The sequence below is a fragment of the Botryllus schlosseri genome, chromosome 16 (genome assembly GCF_051294905.1).
Source record: "Botryllus schlosseri isolate E-star chromosome 16, Bs_hap1, whole genome shotgun sequence".
Taxonomy (NCBI): domain Eukaryota; kingdom Metazoa; phylum Chordata; class Ascidiacea; order Stolidobranchia; family Styelidae; genus Botryllus; species Botryllus schlosseri.
Genome location: NC_137251.1, coordinates 18,375,131 through 18,402,656, shown reverse-complemented (window position 1 = coordinate 18,402,656; position 27,526 = coordinate 18,375,131). Strand labels below are relative to the sequence as shown.

The 27,526-nt window shown below is 40.9% G+C and overlaps 5 protein-coding genes and 2 long non-coding RNA genes across 10 annotated transcripts; 3 read left to right on the top strand and 4 right to left on the bottom strand.

The window, feature by feature from the left end:
* Positions 1-827: 827 nt before the first annotated feature.
* LOC145458994 (anaphase-promoting complex subunit 4-like) lies at positions 828-3,493 on the bottom strand. Its single transcript, XM_080337510.1, has one exon. The coding sequence runs from the start codon at positions 3,491-3,493 to the stop codon at positions 1,259-1,261; it is 2,235 nt and encodes a 744-aa protein (XP_080193636.1). The 3' UTR covers positions 828-1,258.
* A 21-nt stretch (positions 3,494-3,514) lies between these two features.
* On the bottom strand, positions 3,515-5,155 carry LOC145458995 (decapping and exoribonuclease protein-like). The gene has a single exon (XM_080337511.1). It carries the CDS (start codon positions 5,153-5,155, stop codon positions 3,983-3,985), a length of 1,173 nt encoding a protein of 390 aa, XP_080193637.1. The 3' UTR covers positions 3,515-3,982.
* A 41-nt stretch (positions 5,156-5,196) lies between these two features.
* On the bottom strand, positions 5,197-6,154 carry LOC145458998 (uncharacterized). Its single transcript, XM_080337514.1, has one exon. The coding sequence runs from the start codon at positions 6,070-6,072 to the stop codon at positions 5,551-5,553; it is 522 nt and encodes a 173-aa protein (XP_080193640.1). The 5' UTR covers positions 6,073-6,154; the 3' UTR covers positions 5,197-5,550.
* A 1,704-nt stretch (positions 6,155-7,858) lies between these two features.
* Positions 7,859-10,842, top strand: LOC145459001 (uncharacterized). The gene is made up of 2 exons (XR_013921254.1): positions 7,859-7,911; positions 10,549-10,842. It is a non-coding gene; the product is annotated as an uncharacterized LOC145459001 (long non-coding RNA).
* Positions 10,843-12,626: 1,784 nt separating this feature from the next.
* Positions 12,627-19,491, top strand: LOC145459134 (uncharacterized). 2 transcript variants are annotated; one of them, XM_080337762.1, is made up of 10 exons: positions 14,587-17,371; positions 17,469-17,590; positions 17,655-17,690; positions 18,019-18,111; positions 18,459-18,545; positions 18,609-18,694; positions 18,762-18,870; positions 18,955-19,087; positions 19,153-19,223; positions 19,280-19,491. In XM_080337762.1, the coding sequence occupies exons 1-10, from the start codon at positions 14,716-14,718 to the stop codon at positions 19,382-19,384; spliced, it is 3,498 nt and encodes a 1,165-aa protein (XP_080193888.1). In that variant the 5' UTR covers positions 14,587-14,715; the 3' UTR covers positions 19,385-19,491. The 2 variants fall into 2 exon arrangements, 1 of the variants encoding a protein (XP_080193888.1); XR_013921286.1 differs by lacking the exons at positions 18,459-18,545; positions 18,609-18,694; positions 18,762-18,870; ... (1 more) ...; positions 19,153-19,223; positions 19,280-19,491 and having other exon boundaries at positions 12,627-17,371; positions 17,469-17,690.
* Positions 19,492-22,910: 3,419 nt separating this feature from the next.
* LOC145459032 (uncharacterized) lies at positions 22,911-25,248 on the top strand. 3 transcript variants are annotated; one of them, XM_080337611.1, is made up of 10 exons: positions 22,911-22,951; positions 23,009-23,101; positions 23,162-23,457; positions 23,521-23,694; positions 23,765-23,871; positions 23,926-24,032; positions 24,094-24,276; positions 24,339-24,549; positions 24,695-24,765; positions 24,952-25,248. In XM_080337611.1, exons 1-6 carry the CDS (start codon positions 22,921-22,923, stop codon positions 24,002-24,004), a joined length of 780 nt encoding a protein of 259 aa, XP_080193737.1. In that variant the 5' UTR covers positions 22,911-22,920; the 3' UTR covers positions 24,005-24,032; positions 24,094-24,276; positions 24,339-24,549; positions 24,695-24,765; positions 24,952-25,248. The 3 variants fall into 3 exon arrangements, with proteins under 3 accessions (XP_080193737.1, XP_080193738.1, XP_080193736.1); XM_080337612.1 differs by having other exon boundaries at positions 24,937-25,248; XM_080337610.1 differs by having other exon boundaries at positions 24,695-25,248.
* On the bottom strand, positions 24,924-26,787 carry LOC145459034 (uncharacterized). The gene is made up of 2 exons (XR_013921261.1): positions 26,382-26,787; positions 24,924-25,487 (listed from the first exon to the last, which is right to left on the bottom strand). It is a non-coding gene; the product is annotated as an uncharacterized LOC145459034 (long non-coding RNA).
* Between the last annotated feature and the right edge of the window lie 739 nt (positions 26,788-27,526).

Sequence of the window (27,526 nt, the reverse complement as noted above, 5' to 3'; positions counted from 1 at the left end):
TGGCAACCCTGGGTATAGGTAAACCCTAGCCTAATTATCAGGCCGAGTCAATCGAATCCACGAACTACTGAACGAGAACGAAACATACTTGAGAGCTCAACATCAAAGTGTTGCATCAGAGAGAGATCAGATTTATTCTCGTCTGCACAACCGAGATGCTTCGACGACGCAATACCTTTCCGGAAAGATTATCTAGTCCACACCGCCATGATTTTTCTCCTCCATGCTATCCCGGAAAACTGAGCGAGATAGCCGCAGATATAGGCTTACCATATTTTGGAAATCTAAAAAGAGGACACTTTTTCACAAATCTGAGACTTGCAGAAACGGAGAATAATTCTCAAAAACCGGTGAATTTAAAATGGTCATCTTTTCCGCTCATAGCTCAAAATACCGTTTTTCTTTCCGCATTGCTAGGTGGATGACTAACTAAAAAAACGGTCATCTCTCTGGCCAGAGTCAAAATCACCGTTTTTCACTCCGAAATACCCGCCGGAGAGTCACTTCTGTGCTAATTTACGGCATATCACTCGCAATCTGTTCTAAATCTGACCTAAATTTTCGAAAAAGAGGACAAATTCTCTTAAAAGAGGACGTATGTTAACCCTACGCAGATACCAATTTTCCAGTCTTTGGTTGGTCTGACCCCGCCGGAGATTGAATCCACAACCTTCCAATAAGAAGTCGGACTCATCACCATTACACTATCCCGCTCGGCTTCCTTCATATATAAACTGAATACTCATGCTCAGCTTATTGGTTTTGAAGAACTCGAAGAGACGGTTAAATACATCCTAGCATACCTTTCCATGGTTTCACCATAACAGTTTCGTACATTGGTTGTAATGTATTAAATAAAAATTTTGTGCCAAGCAATGTATTGGGACATGAACGACTGTACATTGTGACACTTCCATTGTATCGAGCCAGGTAAATGACAGTTTTTATATACCAAATGCTCTGCTGCATGCAGAGAAATATTTTATCAAATAGAAAAAGCATATTCGTATTTTACGTGCAATATTGTGACTGGAGCTGGGCAATACGATTCCAGTACTCGAATCTGAATCGAGTATCAATTGTAATGATTAGAGTAATGATAGTTGATATTGTTCCAGTACTGAAACTTTTCACATCTTCAATACTGTTGCGGCGCCATAATGAGTGATACTCGAATACTCGTTTCAGAATCGAATCACTCAGGTACTCAATTTTTTTCCAGTCCGCAGTACCTCACTGCAGTATATCAGTGTGCATATCAGTCTTCGCTAGACATGCTAGATTCTTCATCATCTTCGTCCTCCTCGTCCCTTGAATCCATCATGAAAGGGTAAATAGTTCGCGCGTCAGAAGCCAAAACACACGAAACCTTTCTAGACCCAGTCACAGCAATCGACACGAAATCTTGTCTCATATCCAACTCTCTCACATCGCGACACAAAGGCAAAGCGTCAACCCACGGACATTCAGTTCCAATCAAACTACTAGCAGTCGAATGGCGTAGCACCAAACCGTTTTGCTGTAAATACTCAATCACAGATGTAATCTTCATTTGCGCCAAATAGAATTTATGTCCCCATTCATTCAAAAGCAAAGTGACAGTGGTATCGTTGTACGGTTGGAAATCACGAACCACAACAGTTTCATCAGAATTATCTTCAAAGGAAAACCTTACACTCAAAGAATCATAAGGGTGAGCGTTAGGCACGCACATAACCGCCTCCGTGCTGTCACCACTATTTTTTACTCCAAAAGCATACGTTGACTCACAGTTTACACGATTTATAACACCCGTAGTTTGTGTTTTTGTCCAAAATCTGACGCTACACGCATCATCAGAAATGGCGCGAAACAACTCGATTTTATGACTCGATTTGAACGACTTAGCGTCTGTAAATTTCGGTAAACGTATTACATTACTGATTTGATCAGACAAATTATTAAACAGTTGACGCAACGATTGATTGGTTTGAGGTTTTACGATAATTTTTGAATCAGACAATGTCACTTTGCTCAAAACCAGTTCCAACCATTCATTATTTTCAACTTTAGTAGGAGATATGAGGTCTTCGTTTTTGAGATACTGGTTGACTTTGTCTAACTGAAATTGTTTTCCGCTTTTGGAATCGGATTGGCTTCGAAAAGAAAAATTTTCGTTGATGAAGTCAGCCACAAAAATCATGTCTTTATTCGGAACTAACGCCACGTGATCGACAGACTCCTTACGGATTTGGGCCGTTCTAACGTACAACCAACGAAAGAATAAATTAAAATTTTTCAAACTTGCGTCAATAACTTGCAGTAGTTCGGCTGTTTTGAACATTAGCGCGCACGCAGTGTCCAGTAAGTTCTGTATATCATCAACCGATAATGGAAGTACGCCTTTAGAACCTAACATCACTCCTTTCAATTCCGTGAGATGGTAATACAAATTCATGAGCGCGTTTTGGAAGTTTAAAGTCAAATCCTGCTGTATCTTTGTGTAAGTAGATTCCGTAAGCGAGATTAGTTTTTTAATATCTCTTTTAGTGACGTGCTCTTCGAAAATCGATCTCAAATGATAAGGGACGCTACCCCAAATCAACATCTGCAAAAGATCTTCGCCTATGCAGTCCGTGGATTTAGCATATTTCGCAAAATGATTGATGAGATGAGTTTCCATGCCTTGCGAGACGACATCACATTCTTCAGTAACTGTGTTTAATATTTCTCCAAGATATGCTTCCAGCGATAAAATCTCAAATGCTTTTTCAGTAGCTGCTTTGAATGACATCATATCAATTAGTTCGGTTTGTAGATGCATTGATTTCAACCACGTAGACTCCAAACCGTCTTCGTTTGGACTAGTTACAGCCACCAACAACTCACTCAACTCGGAGTTCAGATGCAAATCTAAAATCGAACTTGCCGATAGTATGTTGGAATCTGAATAGTCTACTAGGATTATCGGAAACAGCCCATTTGCGAGTAGAAAAATTCTACACATATCATCACATATGGACAGCACGTTGAATGAGTTCGTTACAGGCTCGTTAGCAGTTAATTTTTTCTTCTGATTTGTTTCAGGCTGCCATATGGGTACATTCGGAAGGAACTCTTTGCTATTTATACCCAAATCTGTAAAAGATTGCTGTATCGAACAGTTCACATCGACCCATCTTAATAAAGTAGCGGTCTGCTCTAAATCCAAGTTGAACTTTCTGCACCTTGTGTGCGTTTCCATGCATATAAATTGCACTCCGGGGTCAGGGTTGCTGTAACTGACAGCAATGACTTTACCGTCCGGCCTCCAGCACATTGAGATTATCTCTGCATCGTTGTCGGGTCCGGAAATCACCCATACTTTCTCCTTTGTAATGAGGCGGAACAGAAATAACTTGGCGGATTCTGTAGCTGCGGCGAGTAAATCAAACTTTGGCGACCAAGAGACGACTTTTACTTTTGACGATGTGACTTTTTCGGTAGCGGCTGCGAATGCACGATTACATTTCATAGTAGCTATATATTTTACTAACTGTAGAAAATATAAAAAGTCATATACAAATCATAGTATCCAATAGTTGAATATCAAATCCATAATTTCCAGGCTTGGTGGCCAGTCCACACAATGTTGTGATGGCCTGAGAGTGTACCTTGAAAAATCGAGTCACCCGGATACTATAAATGAAGCACTTGATAAAAATGTGAGCTAGATTACAGCAACGGTACCTTCAAAATATGCATCCATGGAAATAGCGACTGACACACACTAAAACATTTCACATCTTTATTGCACAAACACAGAGTCATTAGAGCTAATATAAAATCAATTGAATAGTCATAAATCATAAAAGAATTGGGTTGATACCTACAATGCAAATTTCTTTCTGCAAATACCAAAACTAGAACTTCTAATCAGTGGCAGTAAGTTAAAAAAATCATTTTTTCCAGAGATGAACAGTAGCTGACGAGGTATGCCTGCGTCTACTTTTGGGAGTACTAATTATGATGCAAATTTCATGTGTCTCAACGTAGAGACATACCATTCCGGTAAAAACCTATGCTCCGAATCACCATCAAAACGCTCAATTCCTATTTTATCATCGCCCTGCTTCCACGAGAAAATCATAATCGATTCATCACCAGACTTTTTGAAAGCGTTTTTGACCTCTGTAAAAAATTCGTCCAAAAAAACTAACGTCACATTGGCGTCCCAGCCTCCACCGGGAACGCAAGTTGCCATCCTCGGCAAATCCAAAGTTTTGTAATCGTGAATTCTAACGATTACACCATTGTCATCCCTAAAACCGCAAGTAATCTGCGGTACCCCGGCTAAAAAAGACTGCGCCCACCATTTTTTTGTTTTGTAACGATGAAAATTATCTTCCTGCTTACGTGCAGAAAATTCTCTACTTGTTTTCAGTTCCACGTAATTATCCGGTGGGTCAAGATCAGAACCGGTTTGCAAACAGCAATCTACTTCGGCGCTGTGTATTATATCATGAGTATTCAATTTGGTTCTCATCACACTACAAAAGGCTTCATTTGTGTTAACAGTGACTGCATTTTGATCTACGGGCGTAAGTCTAGACCTTTTTGGATTCCTTCGATCGACACAGTCAGATCTCGTCATGTATTTCTCAAACCTGACACCCCAATACATCATCAAATTCTGCTTTTCCGTTTGATTCAATCTTTGTGTCCTCGCTTCTGCTGTCTCGATTTCGCTGATGTAGATCGTAGATCCAAATTTCTGCGCAGCCATAGTCCATCCATCTTGATTTTCATAAGGAGTGCACATGATTTTTGTCATGTGCCCTCTCCATAGTATAAAATCCGGGAATTTGCCGATCGCTTTAACGTCGGTATCATTTTCAGGTTGATGAAATTTGTGCAAATTCGAAATGAACCATCTCGATAAATTGTCCAATCTTTCTTTGACATTATCGTCTCTTTTAACAAATCGTTGCTTATATCCGTCGTTAAGATCCATGTTCTTGGACAAGTTTGAACTGTCTTCAAAAAATGAAAGTTGGCTGCGGTCGTTTGTAAATTTCCTATTCCCATCCAACGAGAATGATCCAATCTCTTTTGGTTTCGTAAAAACGATCGATTTTCCCAGCATATCGCTTCTTCCACGCTTGCTACGATATTTCTCGATGTCAATTTCAGTCATATTTATAGCGCTGACCACTTACTCGCCTTGATATATATGTATCTGAGATTTGACAATAAATACGTTTAGATCGACAATAAATGAATAGAAACGAGGCAATCACAACCAAACTATCATGATGAAAAGAAGACTTGAGCTGTAACAGTGATCCTGAACAGTGGACTCTAGCGCTTCCAGAGTTCGCAGGCTAATTTGGAGTCGACCAAAATATGCCTTAACACATTTTCTAGGCAAACTAGACACCAATAAATGTTACAGACAATTTATGAGTAGGCTATTCCACGATACATTGATCGAAAGAATGGTACAGTGGCAACATAGAGCAGATTCAGATTCCAGTACTCGAATAATTGTGCCCAGCTCTAGTCATGACCCAATACAATATTTCAATCATTTCACGTATTGTCATCCCTCACAACTGGATTCGGTTTAATTCCCTTCACTTTCTCCCACTCCTCCCACTTTTCTTCGGCCCTTGGCCAATGATCCGGCAGTTTCTCGACCAACGCCATGTCCGAGTACTTTTGAAATCTGCTTTTCGGCACTCGATCCATTTCTTCCCATCTCCCTTCTGTGTGTAACGGTTCCCATCTTTCTTCCAAAGATACGTCTGGAGGTATATTTATTCCATACTTGAGGTTATTATATTCGTTGACTTCATCATCAGGTTGCTTTTCTTCTGTCTCTAACCAACGTACTTCGGGAGATGTAAATCTGGTCCCGTTCGGTAAATATTTTTCCTCCTCTTCTTTAAGATAAGGTCTCGTTAACCACATTTCATTGGCAAGTTCGATTTTGATATTGGACACAAATTCCTCTCTTTGCTTTGAAGTTATGAAATGAGGCATTTGATGTTTGCCAATAGTAACACGACCAGGGATTCTGGTTTGCTTTAGAAGCCACAGAGTGAGCTTCATAATTCCATGTACGGCAAGATATAGCACAGGATGAATACTAGCGTATATTATTCAACTTCAATTAGTTATCACACAAAAAGAACTATAAAATATATTATTAAAAAACTTATTCATACAGCTTCTTGGAAGTACAGAACATCAAATGAATAATATGTGATAAAAGTGCTTCTTTCAATTATCTACGAGTTGCTCTGACGAGTGTCATATGAATGTTATATTCATATTGAAACGAACCTGAATATTTTTGGCTGACACTCGTCAGGGGTTATCGTCAGGCGTCAGCAACTAGTAGAGAATTGAAAAACATTGTACCGTATATGAACAACCGCATCACCATAAAAATACGATAATGTTAAATTTAAGGTTGGAACCGATAAGACACTCAAGTGTTAGCAATTAATATGTTTGATGCTCCAAATATTTTATTCATCTCAATAATCGCAAGATTGTGATAATATTAAAAGTAGGACGATTTGATAAAGTGTACCGGTACCGCCTGATTGGAATCGCTGGCCGTTTTGCTTGATATATCAGGTGAGCAGCGATGATTTTCCAAGTTGAAGTAATTTAATAAAAAATAAAAAAACAATACATAATGTGAGCACAGGACACCGATTCCGGCGGTACGTCTAACTGCTCAGATAGAAACATCTTCAGATTTAGGATGTGGAATTGAGGAATTTGAAACGCAAATCACGTGGAAGCCTCGAGTGTTGAATCATGTGCAGATGAGGCTTATATATGAGAAGAGCTTCTCGGAGTCGGAGGTACAGAACTTCAATATGAAATTGAATAGAATGTTCATGTTCATATTGAAATAAACCCGAATATTTTCGGCTGGCACTCGTCAGGGGTAATTGTCAGCAACTAAAGAATTTAATCGGTTCCATGAAAATGAAAAATACAAATATACATGAATACGAAGCCAAGTACGGTATATATAATTCAATTCAGAACCAGGTTGTAGAGAAGTAATCGGGAGATCATCTAGTGAGCTACAGCCTGAAAGGATTGCTATATTGTGAAGGCTTTTAATCCGATTCAAGAATTTGGCTTTGGCTGAAACCACAATATGGCACCGTAAGTCAGGTGTGAGTGGAAGAGTGTGTGATATTGTTAGTAGTGCGGAAAGTAGCAATAGCATAGAATTAGACAGACAATCGTATCACAGAATATGACGTCATCAGCATGAAATTTCGAATATGCTGGTGACGTCATATCTAGTGATACGATTGATAGGCCTATACAATGTTCCTTCCAAGTATTAGTTGACGTCTTGCCGACGATCACCTCTGAGGGGTGAGGACCTGACAAGTGTCAGCCTAAAATATTTGGGTCCATTTCAATATGAATATACTGTTCAATTTTATATGAAAAAGTGAAATTTGGATTTTTAAATTACAATTTCTATAGGAAACAACTTCCCCCCGGCTAGGGAACATACCTGATTCTTGCATATGATTTTTAACAAGAAAAATGTTAGATTTCAAATACCAGTGCAGTTTTTGATTTATGAGCGACTGACTTTCTTTTGCACGCGATTGTTCTCATTGCGCATGCAATCGCACCAACACTGCTGATACCCTGGAGCTATTTCTCAGGGGCGCGAAATTAAAAATCACGGAAACTTTCCTGTAATATCCCTAGCTATGAATGCGATTCCTCATTTTTCTATCTGAGTTGGGCTCCTGTACGTAAATTTTGTTTTAATAATTACACACATCATCCCGCGACTATAACGGTATGAGGCAGCAACACAATCGTTGCAGCGGCAGTGCTGCCTGCTGGAGGAGGGTTGGTGCTCTCACTTTACAAATGGGAAAAAAAGTTTACAAATGGGTAAGGATTTACTTTACAAATGGGCAAGAAAGTTTACAAATGGGTAAGGATTTACTTTGCAAATGGGCAAGAAGTTTGCAAATGGGTAAGGATTGATTTCACTTTGCAAATGGCTAAGAACGGTCAAAAATCACGACAGGGTCCAGATCCAGATGGGTCCTCTCCCGCAAATTCGGCGAAATCCAAATCCAAATAAAAAAATCTAGATCTTCATCCCAAACGGACGTCAGTTAGTTCGTGCTACCATGTGACCCCCATCGCCAGATTCACCACCACTAATTCGGATAAATCCAAATCCAGATTTAGTTGGTGCGCTGTCAAAACTCACGACATGGTGGGGTCGTCAGCCCCCCCAGTTGAGCAAGGCCCAGATGAGGCCTCCCTCCACACATTCGGCGAAATCCAAATTCGAAAATGTGACCCCCGCATCCCCCATCACCACTACCACCAATTTTGATAAATCCAAATCCAGAAGTAGTTGGTGCGGTCAGCCCCCCAGTCGAGCAAGACCCAAATGAGTCCGCCTCCCACAAATTCGGCGAAATCCGATCGTGGATCAGTATGGATTTTCGGGTTCGGGATTTGGTCAAATAGACGAGGGGTCACCGTATTTCTGGGGGATGAGGGTCATTTTGGGTAGTGCCCAAGTTTGCGGTGCGGGGGGTGGGTGACCACTCGCCTATTTGACCAAATCCCGAACCCGAAAATCCATACTTTCATCAGAGTACACCCGCTCCCGCACTGATTTTCTCTGAAGTTGCAAATGGGCAGGAAATTTTTCAAACGCGAAGGATTTACTTTGCAAATGGGCAAGAAAGTTTACAAATGGGTAAGGATTTACTTTGCAAATGGGCAAGAAAGTTTACAAATGGGTAAGGATTTACTTTGCAAATGGGCAAGAAAGTTTACAAATGGGTAAGGATTTACTTTGCAAATGGGCAAGAAAGTTTACAAATGGGTAAGGATTTACTTTGCAAATGGGCAAGAAAGTTTACAAATGGGTAAGGATTTACTTTGCAAATGGGCAAGAAAGTTTACAAATGAGAAAGTTTACAAATGGGTAAGGATTTACTTTGCAAATGGACAAGAAAGTTGTCAAATGGCCAAGGTTACTTTGCAAATGGGCAAGGTTCACCCCCCCCCCCATCATCACCACCACCAATTTGGATAAATCCAAATCCAGAAGTAGCTGGTGCGGTCAGCCCCCCCTCCAGTCGAGCAAGACCCAGATGAGTATTCCTCCCACAAATTCGGCGAAATCCAATCGAGGTCAAAACTCTTGACAATGTGGGGTCATCCCCCCCGCATACTTGGGGGCTACCCAGAAGGATCCCCCCCCCCAGGAATACGGCACCCCCCGTGCTTTGTGTAACTAGTAAATCTACTGGGAATGTCATGGAGATATCTGCCCACATTGAATTTGGTACTGCACCCAGTTATTAATTTTAACACGAATGTATTCCTGTTTTATTTTCAAATATTCTACCAATGGGTATTGTGCATCATTATAAACATTTTGCGTTACCTGAAAAGATACATGTTGCGATTTCGTATGTAGCCACCTCCGACGAAATGTCGAAAGTGTGCGACCACCCTTCCCCCGACCACAAATACTTAGATTTTTCTGTCACTTGAAGTAGTTTTCACGTGTCACAAAAATTGCTAATTATACTGTTAATTGAGTAGAAAACATAGGGAGTTACTTGTGCTACTTGAGTAGCACTTCTTCAAACTTTAGTTCAGTAGTTCTCAACTGGGAGTCCGTGAAGCATTTTCAGGGGTCCACGATCATCATCATCATCATTGGTTTATTAGCAATTTTATCAGTTCAATACACCACAAAAATGCGATACAATGAATAGACAGGAAGATGTCGAAGCGACTTGGATTTGTCAATGGAATCGGACACCCACCTTGGCCTAGGCGTAGTAAAAAGGAGGCATGCACACTGAATGAAAGTAAAGAATACAGTATAGAAAAAGAAAGCGACAAGAAATAGGGCGGCATGTCATGGGAAGCGAGATCGATAGGTCAGTCGTGGTCCGGTAATCTTGAGGATGGACTGCGAAGCGAAGCGAATTTACAAAATAATTGATAGCCTAATTTATATTTTTCAAATTACGAAAATCACGAGGCGAAATTGCCATTAGCCCACTGATACAAATATTTGGCTGCGTATAGAGGCTGCGTATAGAGGTTTTTTACTGGGCATTGTGTAAAAAATAAATGGTTGGATACGTAAAGTCAATCACGGAGACTTCGAAATGTTCACAAAATCCGTTTTCTCCTGTGATTAGGCCTACATAACCATTTCTCTAATAACTTCAAGATGAGCTGCTTGAACAGGCTTGAGCTAAATTTGAACAAAAAAATAGATGTCTATAATTAAGTGACCTCTGAATGTTCGATGACACTACTTCTATTAGCCATACCGGTAAATCTGAAAATGAAAACGTATTTGCAATATGCAAGTAACAATATAATGAACCAATTTCATTCACTAACCATGAAAAATTTTCGCGCTTCGCTTTTCGATGACAATACCAATACACGGAAGAACAGATATCGGTCTGTATAGTTAGTGACATTAGTTCCAACCCCAGCTTTGTGTATCGGTACCACTCTGACTGTTTTCAGATAGCTTGGAATGACACCGCTTTCTATCATGAAGTTTAAAAAATGGGACTTGATCATTGCCGACAGCCTTGTTGGATTTCAGTTTGTGGATGGCTACTTCTACTTCGGCGTGATTGGCAGGATCGAGCATACCAGACTGAGATGTCGATCTTAGCTCCGGCCTGGCTGACGCAGGTTTCGCAAGAGAAGAGACAATATTAGGACCTACGTTACAAAAATATTCATTGAAGTGATTCGCGACGATCGCAGGGTCTGAAAGTTTTTCACCGGTATTTGAATTCACAATTTGCAGAACAGACTTCATCATTGGTATATTAGCAATTTTATCAGTTCAATACACCACAAAAAAATGCGATACAATGAAAAGAAAGGAAGATGTCGAAGCGACTATAGGAGTTGTCTATGGAATCGGACACCCACCTTGGCCTAGGCGATGTAAAGAGGAGGCATGCACACTGAATGAAAGTAAAGAAGATAGTATAGAACAGTGGTTCGCAGTCCGCCGGTCCGCGACGACATTCCTGCCGGTCCGCGAGGTATATTACAATTTTATACCTTAATTTCAAGATGCAATGTTGAAGGCGACGCAAGTACACAACATATACGAGCTGACTCATCGCTAAACAGCGCAGTTTGTGCGATCATTCGTTTTCGATTCATTCCTGTCGGGCAGGACCGTAACTGGGACTCCCAAACCGCCCTTACTCAAAATTTCGGGATCTCGCATATTTTGTCGAAAGGCAATTTTGAATTATAACTCAGGGATATATACAACTATTTTTCTACTATATAATCATATGCCTCTACTATATCATCTACTGCGAGGCCCCCCATACCGCCTCATGAGCCCAGCGCCCCTCACTTCGCCCCCTTGGCGTTTCCACCCCCTTTAAAATCCAAATCGCCCCTGAGGGGGGGGGGGGGCTGGAGACAAGGTTTAGAACCGCTGATTTATATAAATAGGCATTTCGTCGTCAGCCATTACCACGCCGCGACGTACCAACACAAGTTCAGGCTAACATGGGACTATACGAAGGTTGTGCCAAAAATTCGGCTGCGAGAATACCGATTCAGTCATGAATGATCGGAAATTTTCGCTATTGGCGCGATTAAGCTGCATAGACTTTCGGCTTACACTGAGTAGAATGAATGTGCTCACAAGTACAGGCGACAACGCTTCTTCTCTCGATGTTGTCAAAGAGAAGAATATTATTCGTGTTGGCGTGGTCGGTAAACCCACGGCCTTCGGCGCGAAAGACTGTAATCGACTCTCGGCGGTAGCACGTTTATCTGGGCAAGGCAATTTTATCTCGACTCAGCCGACTCACTACCATAATATCACATGGATGCCATCATGAAGATAATTAATTACGATAAAAACCCTCTAAATGTCACACTCTAGCACCATATAATTGCAAAAAACCCTTACATACTTTACATTTTGGCTTCATTTCAATTTTGAAAGTTCACCGGTCCGCCAGACATTTTTGGAAATTTTACCGGTCCGCGAGGTGAAAAAGGTTGAGAACCACTGTTTTAACTCATCATGGTGGGAATTAGATTGCAATCCTTGTGGCTTTTGTATGATACAAAAGTCACAAGAGCAGGCCTTTATCAAGATGCAAATCATCACTTTCCCTTCCGAAATGGCTGGAACTGGAACACGACGTTTGGTTATACCGAAGTGTCGAAATTTGCCACCGTAAATATTCCTAATGAGCAGCGCACTCATTTTGCAATCAACCGAATCAATGAAACAAATACATCTAGTATCGACTTTTTATGGGACACGCATAGGGCCAAGATTAATGGTTTGTTTTGAAATCGAGACGAATAAAATAAATAGGCTACACAGTACACACGCTATTCACACACAGCAGCAAGGCGTGAAAAGATCCGAGGGCAAGATTTATATATCAAAACAACGAGGATATATATGCATTCGGATCAGTACAATTACGTGCTTTTTCTCTTTGCTCTCTAAGATTTTATCATAGGAACAATTCAGTTGGAACGATCGCACTGACCGATATATCCGCGTGCCCACTGCCCATTCTCGTTTTCCGTTGTGTGCTATATACTCGCCAGCGGAGTTAATCCAATCACACAGTTTGGAAGATCGTTATCAATTCCAGTAAAGAACAATAACTGAATTCTTTTGCTCTAAGCAAGTTTCAGTGCGAATCCGATCCTCCGAATGAGAAGTCAGATTGTCTGTAGACTCGTTTATAGTGTGAATGTCGCTAGCGATATATATTATATACGTTCTGCGCTAATATTCAGTATCAGTATAGGACTATCAGAGTATTTAATATTTTCATCATTTCAAAACACCAGAAAACTGCAATACAATAATTAGATAGGAAGGTGTTGAAATGACTTGGAGTAGTTTTTGATCATCGACGTAAAGGGGTTTTGGAACGGTAGTTTTTACAGTATAGTTTTATTTATTTTGGTAGTAGTATTATGCTATATTTTTGCTTTTGATAATGTTCTGCAAAGATGTTCAATAGAGATCAGAAACAAGAAACAACAGACAGCATAATTTCAGTACTCGATAGAATCATCGTGACTCAGATTCAAGTATTCTCGAATCATTTCCCCAGCGCGATTTATTATCTCCACGACGACAAATCAAATTCGAACTTCTCGTACGCAAGTGTTTACAAAATATGAGTGATTTGTAATTGTGTTAGGGATTAGTATCATTGTCATATCATAACGAGAGAAAACTTATATATTATTTAGTGGATGGTCGTCAGTCTAGTTCGTGTTCTAATTGCGGATTTTGAAAAGTGAGTAGTTCGAGTTTTAGTTCTACAGTTGCGCGTTTTAAAATGTGAGTAGTTTTAGTTCTAATTGCGGATTTTGAAAAGTGAATAGTTCGAGTTTTAGTTCTACAGTTGCGCGTTTTAAAATGTGAGTAGTTTTAGTTCTAATTGCGGATTTTGAAAAGTGAATAGTTCGAGTTTTAGTTCTATAGTTGCGAGTATTAAAATGTGAGTAGTTTTAGTTCTAGTTGTGGACTTTGAAAAGTTTGTAGTTCTTGATTTAGTTACACTTTTTGAAAATCCAGTAGTTTGTACAAGTCTGCTGATGCCGCTACGGAAGGTATTTTACTGTACTATTTTATTTATTCGTTATCATAAATCCCAGTTTTCGCAGATATAATTAAACTATAAATGTTATTTGAGCGTCATGGTAGATGCTTCAGATGTACTCCACAAGAATTGTCTCAAAGATGTTGTCAACAGTCCAGGGTACTACAGAAGCACTTTCATGGAGTGCCCCGGTAATTGCCACTATAAAAAGGGGCATTGGCATTGCCGTTTGTGTCGAAGGGTGGTTGAATACGACTCACAGCAGAAAAATCATTATCTAAAGGCCCATCGTCGCAGAACAATTGTATTTGAAGATTATATGTGTCTACCATGTAAAATTGATCATGATGGCCTCGGCAGGGATCTGAAAAGACCTCATTACCACTGCCCCATATGCAGCCGAACAATATGCCATAATTACTTCGAAAAACATTTAACCAACCAACATTCAAAATCAGCTGCAGAGTCCGGCGAGTTTATTACGAGCCAAAATTTACCCGAATCCAATGGCATGAATGACACGTTGTTGGCAGAATCTCGAGTCGTCACGACTGAAAAGTCCAAGAAAGGAAATGAAAAATTGGATGAATGTTCGATTTGTTTCAAAACAATGAATAGTCGCTCTATTGCACAGCATTGCCGACGAGTTCACAGTGTGGAAACAGAGAACATTGCATATAATGTAGATGAAATGCGGGGCATATACCTTGTTCGAATGAGCGCTCATGGAGGAATTCCCTATCCTGTTCACGTTCGAAAAAACGTTGCACAGTGCAGACTTTCCACCGCAGTAGAGTGCGAGAACGACGATTGTATGAATTATATGCGGGTTCACTGGAAAAGCGATCGTCCGGCGACAGAATGTAAGCACTTGAAAATTGCTTCAAATAATCCCGCTCATCTCCCTTATATTTACCTTCAAGACAACGATTTAATGAAACTGTCGCACACGGGTCCGTATAGGAGGCTTACGCAGAAAAAAATTGATAATTGCCGGGAATTACATAAAAATGCGAACAACGAATCTGCTCAACTTCTGCATGCTATACATCACGGCCGATATATAATGTTTTCCATATTTTCTGGTGAAACACACTATTTTTGTCGTCTTGGGAGAGTAGTGGTATCTGTAGATATGGAACTCGGTCGCATGTCATGCAGCTGTTGCAATGCAAAAGTATTGTGTGTTCACAAATGTGTTTGCATGTGGTATTTGGCGGGAAAAGATATGTTCGACAAATTCCGATCAATACAGGATAGCGAAGGGGAAGGCACCGAACAATACGAACAGCGTCCTGATATTAGTAAAAAAAGGACATCTGTATACCCACCGCAGGATGTCGTACTCATCAAAAAAATGTGCCAATACATAAAGGCAAATAAACGAATTCCGTTACATTTTCCACCCAAATTACGTAGTACGAACGATTGTGCAAGTGCACTGTATCCATCGGAGACCACATGTCACGAGTGTAAAATCCCTCTCTTGGGACCCCGGCTGATAACAAGTGAAGCGAAGATTCTGAGTTTTAGTAAACTTATCGAAAATGTAAAAGCTTATTATCGCCAGTGCCCACAATGCAATATGTGTTACAGGTATCAAGAATACTGCCATGGCATCCACAATTTCGATGATAATTTGTTTTTAACCATCGATCTTTGCTTAACATTGAGAGCGGCAGTGAAACAGTTCCTCCCAGTCGGTTGTTTGTCAAAAGTGCTCTCGGAGCGCATTGAGCGAAAAGTAGACTCGCATCAATTACGAAACGCGTATTTGCATTTCGAAGCTGTTTCTGATCACAAATACTCCTTCAGCTGTGATTTATGTGGTAATCAGCCGACGATTTTGATCATGGATCTCTGCAAAAAAATAAATTTTGAATGCTCAGCATCGCATCTAAGTCCGTCTAATCTTGATCAAGAGATTGATGAGGTCAATTGTGATGAATTTTGGGACAAAGTCGAACTCAATATGGTACTGCGGGGATTCCCGAAAAGGCAAGTCTCGGAGTGGTGCATTACTCCCAACTTGTCCAAGTGGTCACCATTCATCGGAGAACAATGCAGACGGGGGTCATTTTTGCTGAATACGGAATATCGTAAAGTGTTAAAAACTGATGGATCTTTGGAAGCCGACTGTCGAGAGATGACTGAAGACCGACTCGTAGAGGCATTGCAGAACATGTCTGCAGCGGACTTCAATAAAGTCGCAAAATCTATCATCGGTAAAACAGAAAAAGCGTGCAAGCTTGACAAATTGATGATGATTAAGAAAACCATTTCAAAAGACACAGAAAAATTCAACAAAGCGTTCGCCAGGCTCTGGGGTAGCTCTGGTGGCTGTTTGTATTGTCTTTGTCCGCACGGAAGTGTGTACGGGATAAAATTTGTGCTTCGGGCTGAAAGCCCCAGAGACTACGTTGACATCATTCGATCTTTTAAATTACAACCCAATGTTATCATTGTCGACATGGCAAACATGGTCGTGGCACATGGTAATAAAAGATTCCCTGAAATGTTCTCGCCCCATGCAGGAATGGTATGCGAGCCAACGGACGATAACGTCGATAAGGCATTGAAGCGAAATCTCAGTATATCAATGCCATGGATTCATGGCAGTACCATTCGCGATGGAGATGAGTCGACCACTATTATTGAACAAAATGCTCATCTTTGTCTCTTCGATCGATTCCACGAAAAGAATGTGACCCGGAAAGAAGAAGTTTTACGTCGTGTCTACCTCATTAAAGAACTGAAAAATCAAGTCAACACCCAAGTTGTTGAACAGTTTAACGCACTAACGAAAAGGGGGAGCAGATTCCTTAACCAAATGACGCCAATAAATCACATATTTATGTTTCGATCGATCATTGATTTCCACAATGCAGATATCAACAACGCACTGCGGGCACGACTTATCGAAAGTGGAGATGTGGAACTTCGACATGACGAATACGGCCGAGTAAGGGTAGTAACGACTCGGCCCAATATTCCCGGTCAAGAGTATGGCAGCGGAGAGACGAAAGACGCCTTCACTGACTCAAGTGATATTGGAACCAGTTCAGACGAAGCCAGGAACATGCTTGTCGAAAGTGGTGAGGTGCAGCAGCGCCATGACGACTACGACCGAGAAAAGCTGGTGACCACTCAACATCATGAATACGGCGAGACGAAAGACAGCCTTACCGACTCAGGTGATATTGGCACCAGTTCAGACGAAGCCTGGAACATAGTTGTCGAAAGTGGTGAGGTGCAGCAGCGCCATGACGACTACGACCGAGAAAAGCTGGTGACCACTCAACATCATGAATACGGCGAGACGAAAGACAGCCTTACCGACTCAGGTGATATTGGTACCAGTTCAGACGAAGCCTGGAACATAGTTGTCGAAAGTGGTGAGGTGCAGCAGCGCCATGACGACTACGACCGAGAAAAGCTGGTGACCACTCAACATCATGAATACGGCGAGACGAAAGACAGCCTTACCGACTCAGGTGATATTGGTACCAGTTCAGACGAAGCCTGGAACATAGTTGTCGTTAATGGTAATCAGGAAAATCACGAGATTGGTGATCTGGACGATCACGGCCGAGAAAAGCTGGTGACGACTCATCCCAATATTCCAGCTCAGCAGCATAACCACGGAGATACAAAAAACACCCTTACTGACATTGGAGTCACTTCAGACAAAACCAGGAGCCTCCTCCCATTCAAATTCACAGGTATATACTATATATAGACATTATCTCCAGTACTCATAGTAGCCTACGCAATAAATTAGCGGTTTCTAAATGATGTCATTATATTCTCTCATTTTAGACATTGCTTCCCTGTGGACCTCGAGACAGGAAAAAGACCGGATCGAAGCTGTTGTGAACCACACACCACTGTTGAAGTCTGATCTAATTACTCTCAAAGGTAGTGACTGGCTTAATGATGCGGTATGTTTTGGTGTTGTGTATGATATAGAAATTTAGAACTGCATGGTTTGTGTACTTCTTTCAGGTGATGAATGGCGTTCTCTTTACAATTTGCAAGAAGGTAAGATAGCAGCAGTATAGTGTAAGATCTGTCCCAGCAGGGTGCCAGTAATCTTCTCGCGCAACCCCGTACCTAACCTCATTTCCCAAGACCTTAATCTTATATCGATGAAGTAGTCAGTGAATCACGTGATTTGAGAGATCGCCATTGTAGCGCCGTAGCGGGCGTGCTCGCGCTTAAGTCACAGAGTCGTGTACAGACAATTAGATACATCTAACTTTGTTCTTTCTATATTCGTTAATATGTGTATTGTGCATCGACCGCTACAAGAAGGATGGATGTGTGGCATCACTTTTACCTACTAAACATATATATTTTATCATTTCAGTGGACATCTCATGTGACGGTGATTTCGTCACAAGAAGCCACTAAATGGTTTGTAGCCGGGATCTACGACAAAAGTATGAAGACTAGAACTGTGGTATGTTACAACATGGCAATGATTCGTTAAATTACTTGCCGGAGGCTGTGACAAGGAGGCTATATAGTGCCGTAATTTTATACCTCGCAGTTGCAAGCTATGAGTGGGGATAGTCCTAGAAAGCATAACCACTTGAATAACAAGCGGATGACGGACGCAATCCACTTCAATATAAGAATTACCTCTTCGTCGTGTGTGAAATATCTGTAACATCCTGTGTATGCTAATCATCACGTACATGCTGCTAATTAATCACAATCGCCACTATACAACTAATAATATTAAGAAGTGGAAGGAAAGAATTATACTTTTGCAGTTCCATTATAAAATATTATTTTTCCTTTAAGATTAAAAAGGCAAGAACCAAATCATTTCTTTCGCCGCTTCATGTGTGTTCAGGAACATCTGGGGTTAGAAATCATTGGATTTTGTTGGTAAGTGTAAACGATCGTCAAATAAATTGACATGACGACTCAAAGTAGATTTAACAATCACAGATATCGGATGCAAAGTCAAACAGATTCTGTTTGTATGATCCCATGGGCCACGAGGGCCGTTACACGAGTATCCTTGACGAGTTTCGGTGAGTTAGAGAAATATTTTGTCGACTGGTTTGGTATATACTGTAGATTCATTCTGTTGTCATTCAGAAAATTCCAACGAACATTTTCTTCAAGAAGATATGTGAAATCGACAAGACAAATAACAAGACCGGAAGTTCAGCAAGATGGTTTTAATTGTGGCGTACTTGTGTTAAAGGTTTGTGATGTCTATATATGACTTCGCGTGGCAAGTTTGCCGCCACGATAAAGTTGGTGAATTATTGAAATCGGTGTAACTTAGGCTGCTGGAGTGTATTGTAAAGATGGCGGAGCATCGATTCCTGCGGCAGGTATAGAGTTCGGCTTCAACCATTCGACGCATGCTTGTGTCGGGTACAGGAAGGAATTCGGACAAACTCTGCTCGACGAAACAAGTAAAGATATATCTACAAGCTTTATTGGCTGCTACGGTATAATCAGTAAACCACTATCTCTACAGACGAGAAAGAGTTGTCTGATTATTGTGTGAAATGCTACTCTAAGACATCACCAGGAGACAGCACACAATGGGTATTAAGTGATAGACTCCATTTTGTTACGCAACGTAATTCAAGTCGTTTTTCCAGGTCGAATGTAACAATTGCAAAAGATGGACCCACACGGATTGTTCTCCTGGGCAATTTGCACCGGAAGGATCTTTTTATTGCGACTATTGCCACGATGTGTGCTAGGCCTATTCGTTCCTCCTACAATGAATATATATTCGATGATTGGTGTAAGTTTAGTAATGGAAATTTCTTTGAATAAAATTGAACGCTGAAGACATGTTCACCAACTATATGTGGATTTGTATTTATCCGGAATGGTGGTGGTGATGGGGGGTCTAGCAACACTAACCGATGTCAGTTTTGGATGTAGATCTGCATGTTTTTAATTTGGATTTGGATTTCGCCGAATTTGAGGGGAGAGGCCATCCTGTCGTGTTTGCAAAGTAAATCCTTGCCCATTTGAAAACTTTCTTGCCCATTTGCAAAGTAAATCCTTGCCCATTTGCAAACTTTCTTGCCCATTTGCAAAGTAAATCCTTGCCTATTTGAAGAGTAAACACTTGCCCATTTGAAAAGTAAATGCTTGCCCATTTGCAAAGTAAATCCTTCGCATTTGAAAAATTTCCTGCCCAATTGCAACTTCAGAGAAAATCAGTGCGGGAGGGGGTGTCGATCAGTGCGGGAGGGGTGTCGCCGTATTTTTTGGGGATGAGGGTCCTCTTGGCTAGTGTCCAAGTATGGGGGGGGGGGGCGCTGACCCCACATTGTCGTGAGTTTTGACCACGATCGGATTTCGCCGAATTTGTGGGAGGCGGACTCATCTGGGTCTTGCTCGACTGGGGGGCTGACCGCACCAACTAATTCTGGATTTGGATTTATCAAAATTGGTAGTGGTGATGGGGGATGCGGGGGTCACATTTTCGAATTTGGATTTCGCCGAATGTGTGGAGGGAGGCCTCATCTGGGCCTTGCTCAACTGGGGGGGCTGACGACCCCACCATGTCGTGAGTTTTGACAGCGCACCAACTAAATCTGGATTTGGATTTATCCGAATTAGTGGTGGTGAATCTGGCGATGGGGGTCACATGGTAGCACGAACTAACTGACGTCCGTTTTGGATGAAGATCTAGATTTTTTTATTTGGATTTGGATTTCGCCGAATTTGCGGGAGAGGACCCATCTGGATCTGGACCCTGTCGCGATTTTTGACCGTTCTTAGCCATTTGCAAAGTGAAATCAATCCTTACCCATTTGCAAACTTCTTGCCCATTTGCAAAGTAAATCCTTACCCATTTGTAAACTTTCTTGCCCATTTGTAAAGTAAATCCTTACCCATTTGTAAACTTTTTTTCCCATTTGTAAAGCGAGAGCACCAACCCTATCGGCCTGCTGCGTAGTGCCTAGTGCCGTGGTGTGCAGTGTTGCCAGGTTATTTTACAACAACAAGCAAAAAAATCTGAAAAACAAGCCCAAAACAAGCGAATTTTTAGCCGAGACAAGCCCAAAAACAAGCAACAATTTTTATAATGCAAAACATTGTATTTACAATACAATTCACTCAGATATAGGCCTAACATGTGAAACGATGTCATTTTCCTGTCCAACATCCACAGTGTCCTGATACATGCTTTCATTAAACCGCTCCAGCATGCATTTCGTAGGTTTGAAGTCGGTACAGCAAACATTTTGTACGAGGGTATCACAAGCCTTGACACCAACGAGCGAAAGAATAGTAACATATCATCCTGCATTTTTTGATGATCTCCAGATTCGGACTAAAAAAGCTTGTTGATTTTGTTGAATTGTTGCAAGATTGGTGTCAAAAACTGCAAATACAACTTGTTAACAGGCTCACCATAGATGTTTGATAAAAAATCAAACAAGCCCAAAAACAAGCAACTCGCGACTCCTGAAAATAAACCGCTAATCGTGAAAACGACAAGCCCAAATTCGCGGGAAAATCGCGAGGTTGGCAACACTGCTGCTCTCAACTGCGTCTGCATGTCATCTCCTCGCTCAATGGTGACACCTCATGGCCATGGCTCAAGGGTAGAGCTGTCACACACACATTATCGACTGGAAAGTGGAAAAACATTTAAAAATATCATAATAATTTTAATAATAATTTAAAAAAAAACAAGCCCAAAACAAGCAAATTAAAGAATCAAACAAGCCCAAAAACAAGCAACCCGCGACTCCTGAAAATAAACCGCGAATCGCGAGAGCGACAAGCCCAAATTCGCGGGAAAACCGCGAGGTTGGCAACACTGGTGGTGTGCGTACTGCGTAGTTGCAACAGAGAAGAGCGGATTTGAAATTTCTATGTCCTAATCCAATCCAAATCCGAACCTTCAAATCCAAATTCTAATCCGTAACAATTTCATATTCAAGTCCATGTCCAATCCTAATCCGATTCCAACTGGGAATTCAGAAAAAATACTGATTTATGCAATGGAGGGATTCGAAAATTTTCTTTCACAACCAACGATTCACTTGATTCAAGATAACTTAGTAACCATAGGTACATTAAAAACTGATCTGAATAAAGTTTGTCGCCATTCGCCACACGACATTTCAATCTCCCAGAAAATAGGTAAATCCAATCCTAATCCGTTCTGAAAAAAATGTCTAATGTCAAGAAATGTCTAATGTCAAGAAAGGAAGACCGTCTGCAACGCTGATGAACAATGTCCTTAATCGGAACGATACCGACATCAGGACATTTTCGAAAGCAGCACTTTCACGCGAAATTTAATTTATATTTGAAATCTTTATTGCTGTGTCCTTTTTCGATGGATATTTCCATCACCTCGGTGATGGTGCTCTTAGTCTGAATGCAGACAGAGCTAGACCTATATATATAATCCAAATCCGACAAAATTTCACAAATCCTGTTTTTTCAAAATCTAATCCTAATCCATGCTCATCTCTGACTGGCAAGTGGCAACTTGAAACCATGGAAAACTGAATGGGATAGAACGGTAACTGCGTGGCCTGTCAATCATTTCCGGTCGGGTAACAGTGACCTCACGAGTTGAGCAAATTTGCGCCAGTCACGAAACCTTAGCATTGAGAAAGTGTCTGTTTTCTGTTAGTGATCTTTTGGGGCATTTGACCTTATAGTAGGTGTTTTGCAGATATGTATTAGTGATTAATTACAACTATCGAATATTGGAAATGCCTGCAAACAGTTGTGCCTTCCCTGGTTGTAATACTAGTCGGTAAAATAGTAATTCAGTACTGTCATGGGATCTGTCTTATTATTATCATTAATATTTTTAATGAATACTCATTTATACAGTATATCTATTGAAATTATGGCCTCGAAAGTCAGTGATGTTGTTGAGGAATGGTACGATATTCCTCCGGAAATTGTCAATGAACTTCTCTTCAACGACTTTGATCGAAGCAAGGACACCATATCTGTTCCAAATATTATACAGCAACCTGTTGATCTTGCACCGTTGCTGCACTCCATTTGACCATATATCTATGTGTTTTGCAGATCTGTGTTGGTGATTAATTACAACAATTGAATATCGGAAATGCCTACAAACCGTTGTGCCGTCCCTGGTTGTAATACTAGTCGGAAGAATAGTAATTCAGCACTCTTTGTCATTTACAGGGTGGATCTCGCGAAGAACGAACAGGAAAGGCAGCACCGATCGCAACTACGTCGTTTTATATTGTCCATGCGCGATTCTACTGGAGTCAGACTGATGGGATATGTTACCTTGGATGAAATGAAGAGTAAGTTAACACATGTGAATACAATGCACTGCTACTTGTTCATATGAAATGGTGCAGTTAAAGAGAATCTTGTTCTGAAAAATGGAAAATTGGTTGGGCTGGTTGATGCTGGATGTGGCAACGATGCAGAGCTAGCAAGTTCTATTCTCGGCAAGTGTTGCTAACTCAAATATTATTTTTTTGGCTTATCCTGACTATTTATTCGAACAGTATTTTATATTCGCACAATCGATCGGAAGATTTCTCAACCTTTTGCCTGGTACTCAACTAAATCAATTAAAGCTTGGAAACTGGCAAATTTGACATGGCGTGTGATCATGGAGTGCGAATCAAACGGCTTTGAGGTTCATGCTGTGGTTGCTGATGGCCATCCAACCAATTGTAAAATGTTCAAAATCATGAGTGGTAGTAAGGAAATTCCAATGGGGAAATTGTTCATGACACCGAATCCAGCTTCTGCTGACAGGAACATTTACTTTTTGTCCGATCCTTCCCACTTACTCAAGGTAAGCTGGGTTGTTTGGCATTCATTCATAACTCATGAATATGTAGCTTTGTATTCTCGATAGACTGTACGAAACTCTCTCTACAATTCGCGGCCAGGTGGGTCAAAATTTCTGTGTTGGAGTGGACAGCATATCCTATGGACATACGTTGAGGACCTCTTCTATAAAGACGCTGCTTCACTTTTGAGTGAATCGGGACTCACAGAGTCTCATATTCACCTGACGCCTTACACCAAGGTTGGTTTACCTTCAGCTGACGCCCTATAAAATATTTTATAATATAGTTTATGGCCCTATTGTCCCTCAGATGAAAGTAGATCTCGCCAGAGGAGTTTTGAATTGGAAAGTCGGAAATTGTCTCTCGAAGATTGCTGGAGCTGAAGGAACTTCAAAGTTTATTCTTCTTTTTTCCAAGTAAATTTCTCTATTTTCATTTTTTCATTTTTCGTTATTATTGACTGTATTCAGGTGGTTTGAGATAATCAATTGTGGCTACAAATGTCCGGTAAAAAAAAAACGACAAACGGCTGACATGGCTTCAGAATGAGTTTGTGACATCGCTGTTGGATTGGGAAGTAAGTAGCCTACGTCTTGATGAATTTAGCAATTTAATTTAATTTTGTTGAATGTTTCAAGGAGGATGTATCCAAGCATCACAGGGGAGAGAGAAAAAGGATAATAGCTCGTCCAACTCTTGAAGGACTCATTTTCACTACATTGAATCTGGTCAAATTAGCTGAAATATTTCTCGAAGTAATGCCCCGTTTATGGCTCAAGTCCTTTACTCAGGACATTCTGGAGGCTTGTTTTGGAAATCTGGTCTGTGTCAATTTTACATTATATGGCATAATTTGATTTCTAATGCATCCTCTAACTAACAGAGAATGCAAGCATATCGATCTCGGCATCCTGATGCTTCGCAGGCATACTATGGGCTGCAACACCAGACTCAGCGAAAGTCCATAAAAAAGATCAAAGGGTCCAATGCCGGTTCCTCTTCCACGCATGGCACCAGTAACGTTTGGACTACCATCTATTAAGAACCCATCGCCAAGAAGAAGAAAGCGTAGTTCATAATCATTCCAACACAGGGTGAGATAGTTGTAGACTCATTAATACTAGCACAGAGCGAGATATGCATACACAATATTTACTCCCTTTTCCACGCATGCATACATAATATTTACTCCCTTTTCCACGCAGAGCATTGCATATGCATAAATGGGATCATTTTTAGACCAAGGATTGTCACAGTAGCCATGATAGATGATCATCTTGGATGAAGGTGCAGGGGGCTGTCAATCTAAGGTACTTTCATTTTTCTCAACATATATTAGTAAAACTGTAATCCCCATATATTAGTAAAACTGTAATCCCCACACCCTATGTTCCACCCAGTTCAACGTTGTCTTATGGCTTGCTCCGATCCTAACCCTTGTCCAGTCCACTGATTTACAACCACACCATATGCTGCCGTAGATATTTATTTTTCAGATGCAGTTGGAAACGGTCAATATTGACAAGCCGCGACACCACGGACCATGCAACAATGGATGATGAAATCGGATGAATATCTTCACAAACTGTCACTGACATGAAACCCATTTGCTAGATATGAAAGGGTCATGGCGACCCGGAGATCTTTCATTTTAACCGGGTTTACACTTTGGTCTCCACGGTGTCTTCATGCACCAAGCAGTCACTTCCAGTTGTGCCCCGGATAGTTTTGCATAACTGGCTAACATCTAGCAAATGGTCGATGATGGTCAAAATACACAATACCACAAATAACTGTTGAAATGTGTTCATTTCTTGAAAGGATTGCATGAAGTGAGATAGCAGTTAACAATGCCTTATGACTACATAGCCGGAATATAGTAATATTGTGCCCTCCATTTCATATGGTAGAGGGTTAGCTGATATACGCATCGTCATTGAACCGTCATACTTGTAATAACGTTTCTTAATGACCTGCGATGTAAAATGTTAGCACGAGAGAGAGAGTCAGCGGTGAAGGCAGAATGTGTAACCTGAAAAATAATGCATAGCATATTAGAAAGCATAAATGCCACTGGTGCTAATCTTAGGTCATATTCATAGAAACTAGTTGGGAAGTAATTAAAAGGCGAGTTACATGCTAATTAAAAGGCGAGTTACATGCTAATAACTATGAAATTGCAAACAAAACAATTCATCATTCTTTACTCAAGATTGGTTTTCCCTTCAAATCACCACGAGTACCCTGGCTTCCTTTATTCGATTCTCTTCCTTTTCTAAGTTTACTAACTAGCTTTTTCGTGAAGGAGTGACCCAACACTCTGAGAAATAAGCCAATGATATAATCTATAACTAGTTTGGAATGGACATCAGAACATGTCGCTCTGTTGATGCTGCTTCTGAAGTTGAAGACGTACGAACTTTCGATAACTCTGTCCAGCAAAATTGAAAAGTTCATTAACTTTGGGGATTTGCTGCATTCCCTTGTAAACTCCCTGTAGACGCTCCTAAGAAGAGCAGCTCTGAGCTTGGATAAATAAGTGCCCCAGCCTTCCGCTCCATTAGTGGGATCAACTTGCCAAAGGGCTTACCAGTGTTATTTGTAATATATTCAAGCAAAGATTGATCCAACTGGTCATTGAATTTTCGAATCGCCTTTCTCAAAGTAAAACCAGCCATGTATTCCAAAATATCACTCTCCCTTTCAGAAATACTGGCAGACACTAATGACTCAGGCTGCGGTGCCTTTATTCCATTATCAATAATTCTTTCCATGAGCTCAAGTAAAAATTTGGCAGAGAGAAGCCTGTCCTTTGATTTTGTGAATGATATTGGATCACCGCAAACCTTACTGTAACTCATCACAAGATCATCAGGATTTCCGTTGGAGTTCATACTGATAATCCAACCCGTAGCTAGTTCAATACCTTTTTCAGAGAGTACTGGCGGGTCCTTGAAATCCAATGAGCGCAGCAGCGGTGCAAGATCAACAGGTTGCTGTATGATATTTGGAACATACATGGTGTCCTTGCTTTCGTCAAAGTCGTTGAAGAGCAGTTCATGGACAATTTCCGGAGGAATATCGTACCATTCCTCAACAACATCACTGACTTTCGAGGCCATAATTTCAATAGATATACTGTATAAATGAGTATTCATTAAAATATTAATGATAATAATAAGACAGATCCCATGACAGTACTGAATTACTATTTTACCGACTAGTATTACAACCAGGGAAGGCACAACTGTTTGCAGGCATTCCCAATATTCGATAGTTGTAATTAATCACTAATACATATCTGCAAAACACCTACTATAAGGTCAAATGCCCCAAAAGATCACTAACAGATAACAGACACTTTCTCAATGCTAAGGTTTCGTGACTGGCGCAAATTTGCTCAACTCGTGAGGTCACTGTTACCCGACCGGAAATGATTGACAGGCCACGCAGTTACCGTTCTATCCCATTCAGTTTTCCATGTTGAAACTATAGAAATTAAACATGGAACGGCAACGACCGATTTTGCAGCTTCGTTCCGCTTCGCCGAGGCTGGAGTGGAGAGTGGATTTGCGTAAGCGACTGTAGGATTTCTGGCAATCCAAAAGCTATCTTCCCGAGCGCAGAAATTATTGAATCTGGTCTTGATCGAAAGCCACTGTTGCACCGATTCCGAAAATAAAAATTACAATAATGATCAGGCACTGATCCACCTAGAATCCGTCCTCCAAGTCGAAATATCGGCATTGTTCGAACAATCAGAGAGTCGCAACGGGTCATTGTTATGGTCATTGTGTTGCGGTTACCCGATTGTTCTGAACAATGCCGATATTTCAGACTTGGAGGACAGATTCTAGGTGGATCAGTGCCTGATCATCATTTAGATTTATATTTTCGGAATCGGTGCAACAGTAGCTTTCGATCAAGACCAGATTCAATAATTTCTGCGCTCGGGAAGATAGTTTTTGGATTGCCAGAAATCCTACAGTCGCTTACGCAAAACAATTCGCCTCTCCAGCCTCTGCGAAGCGGAACGAAGCTGCAAAATCGGTCGTTGCCGTTCCATGTTTA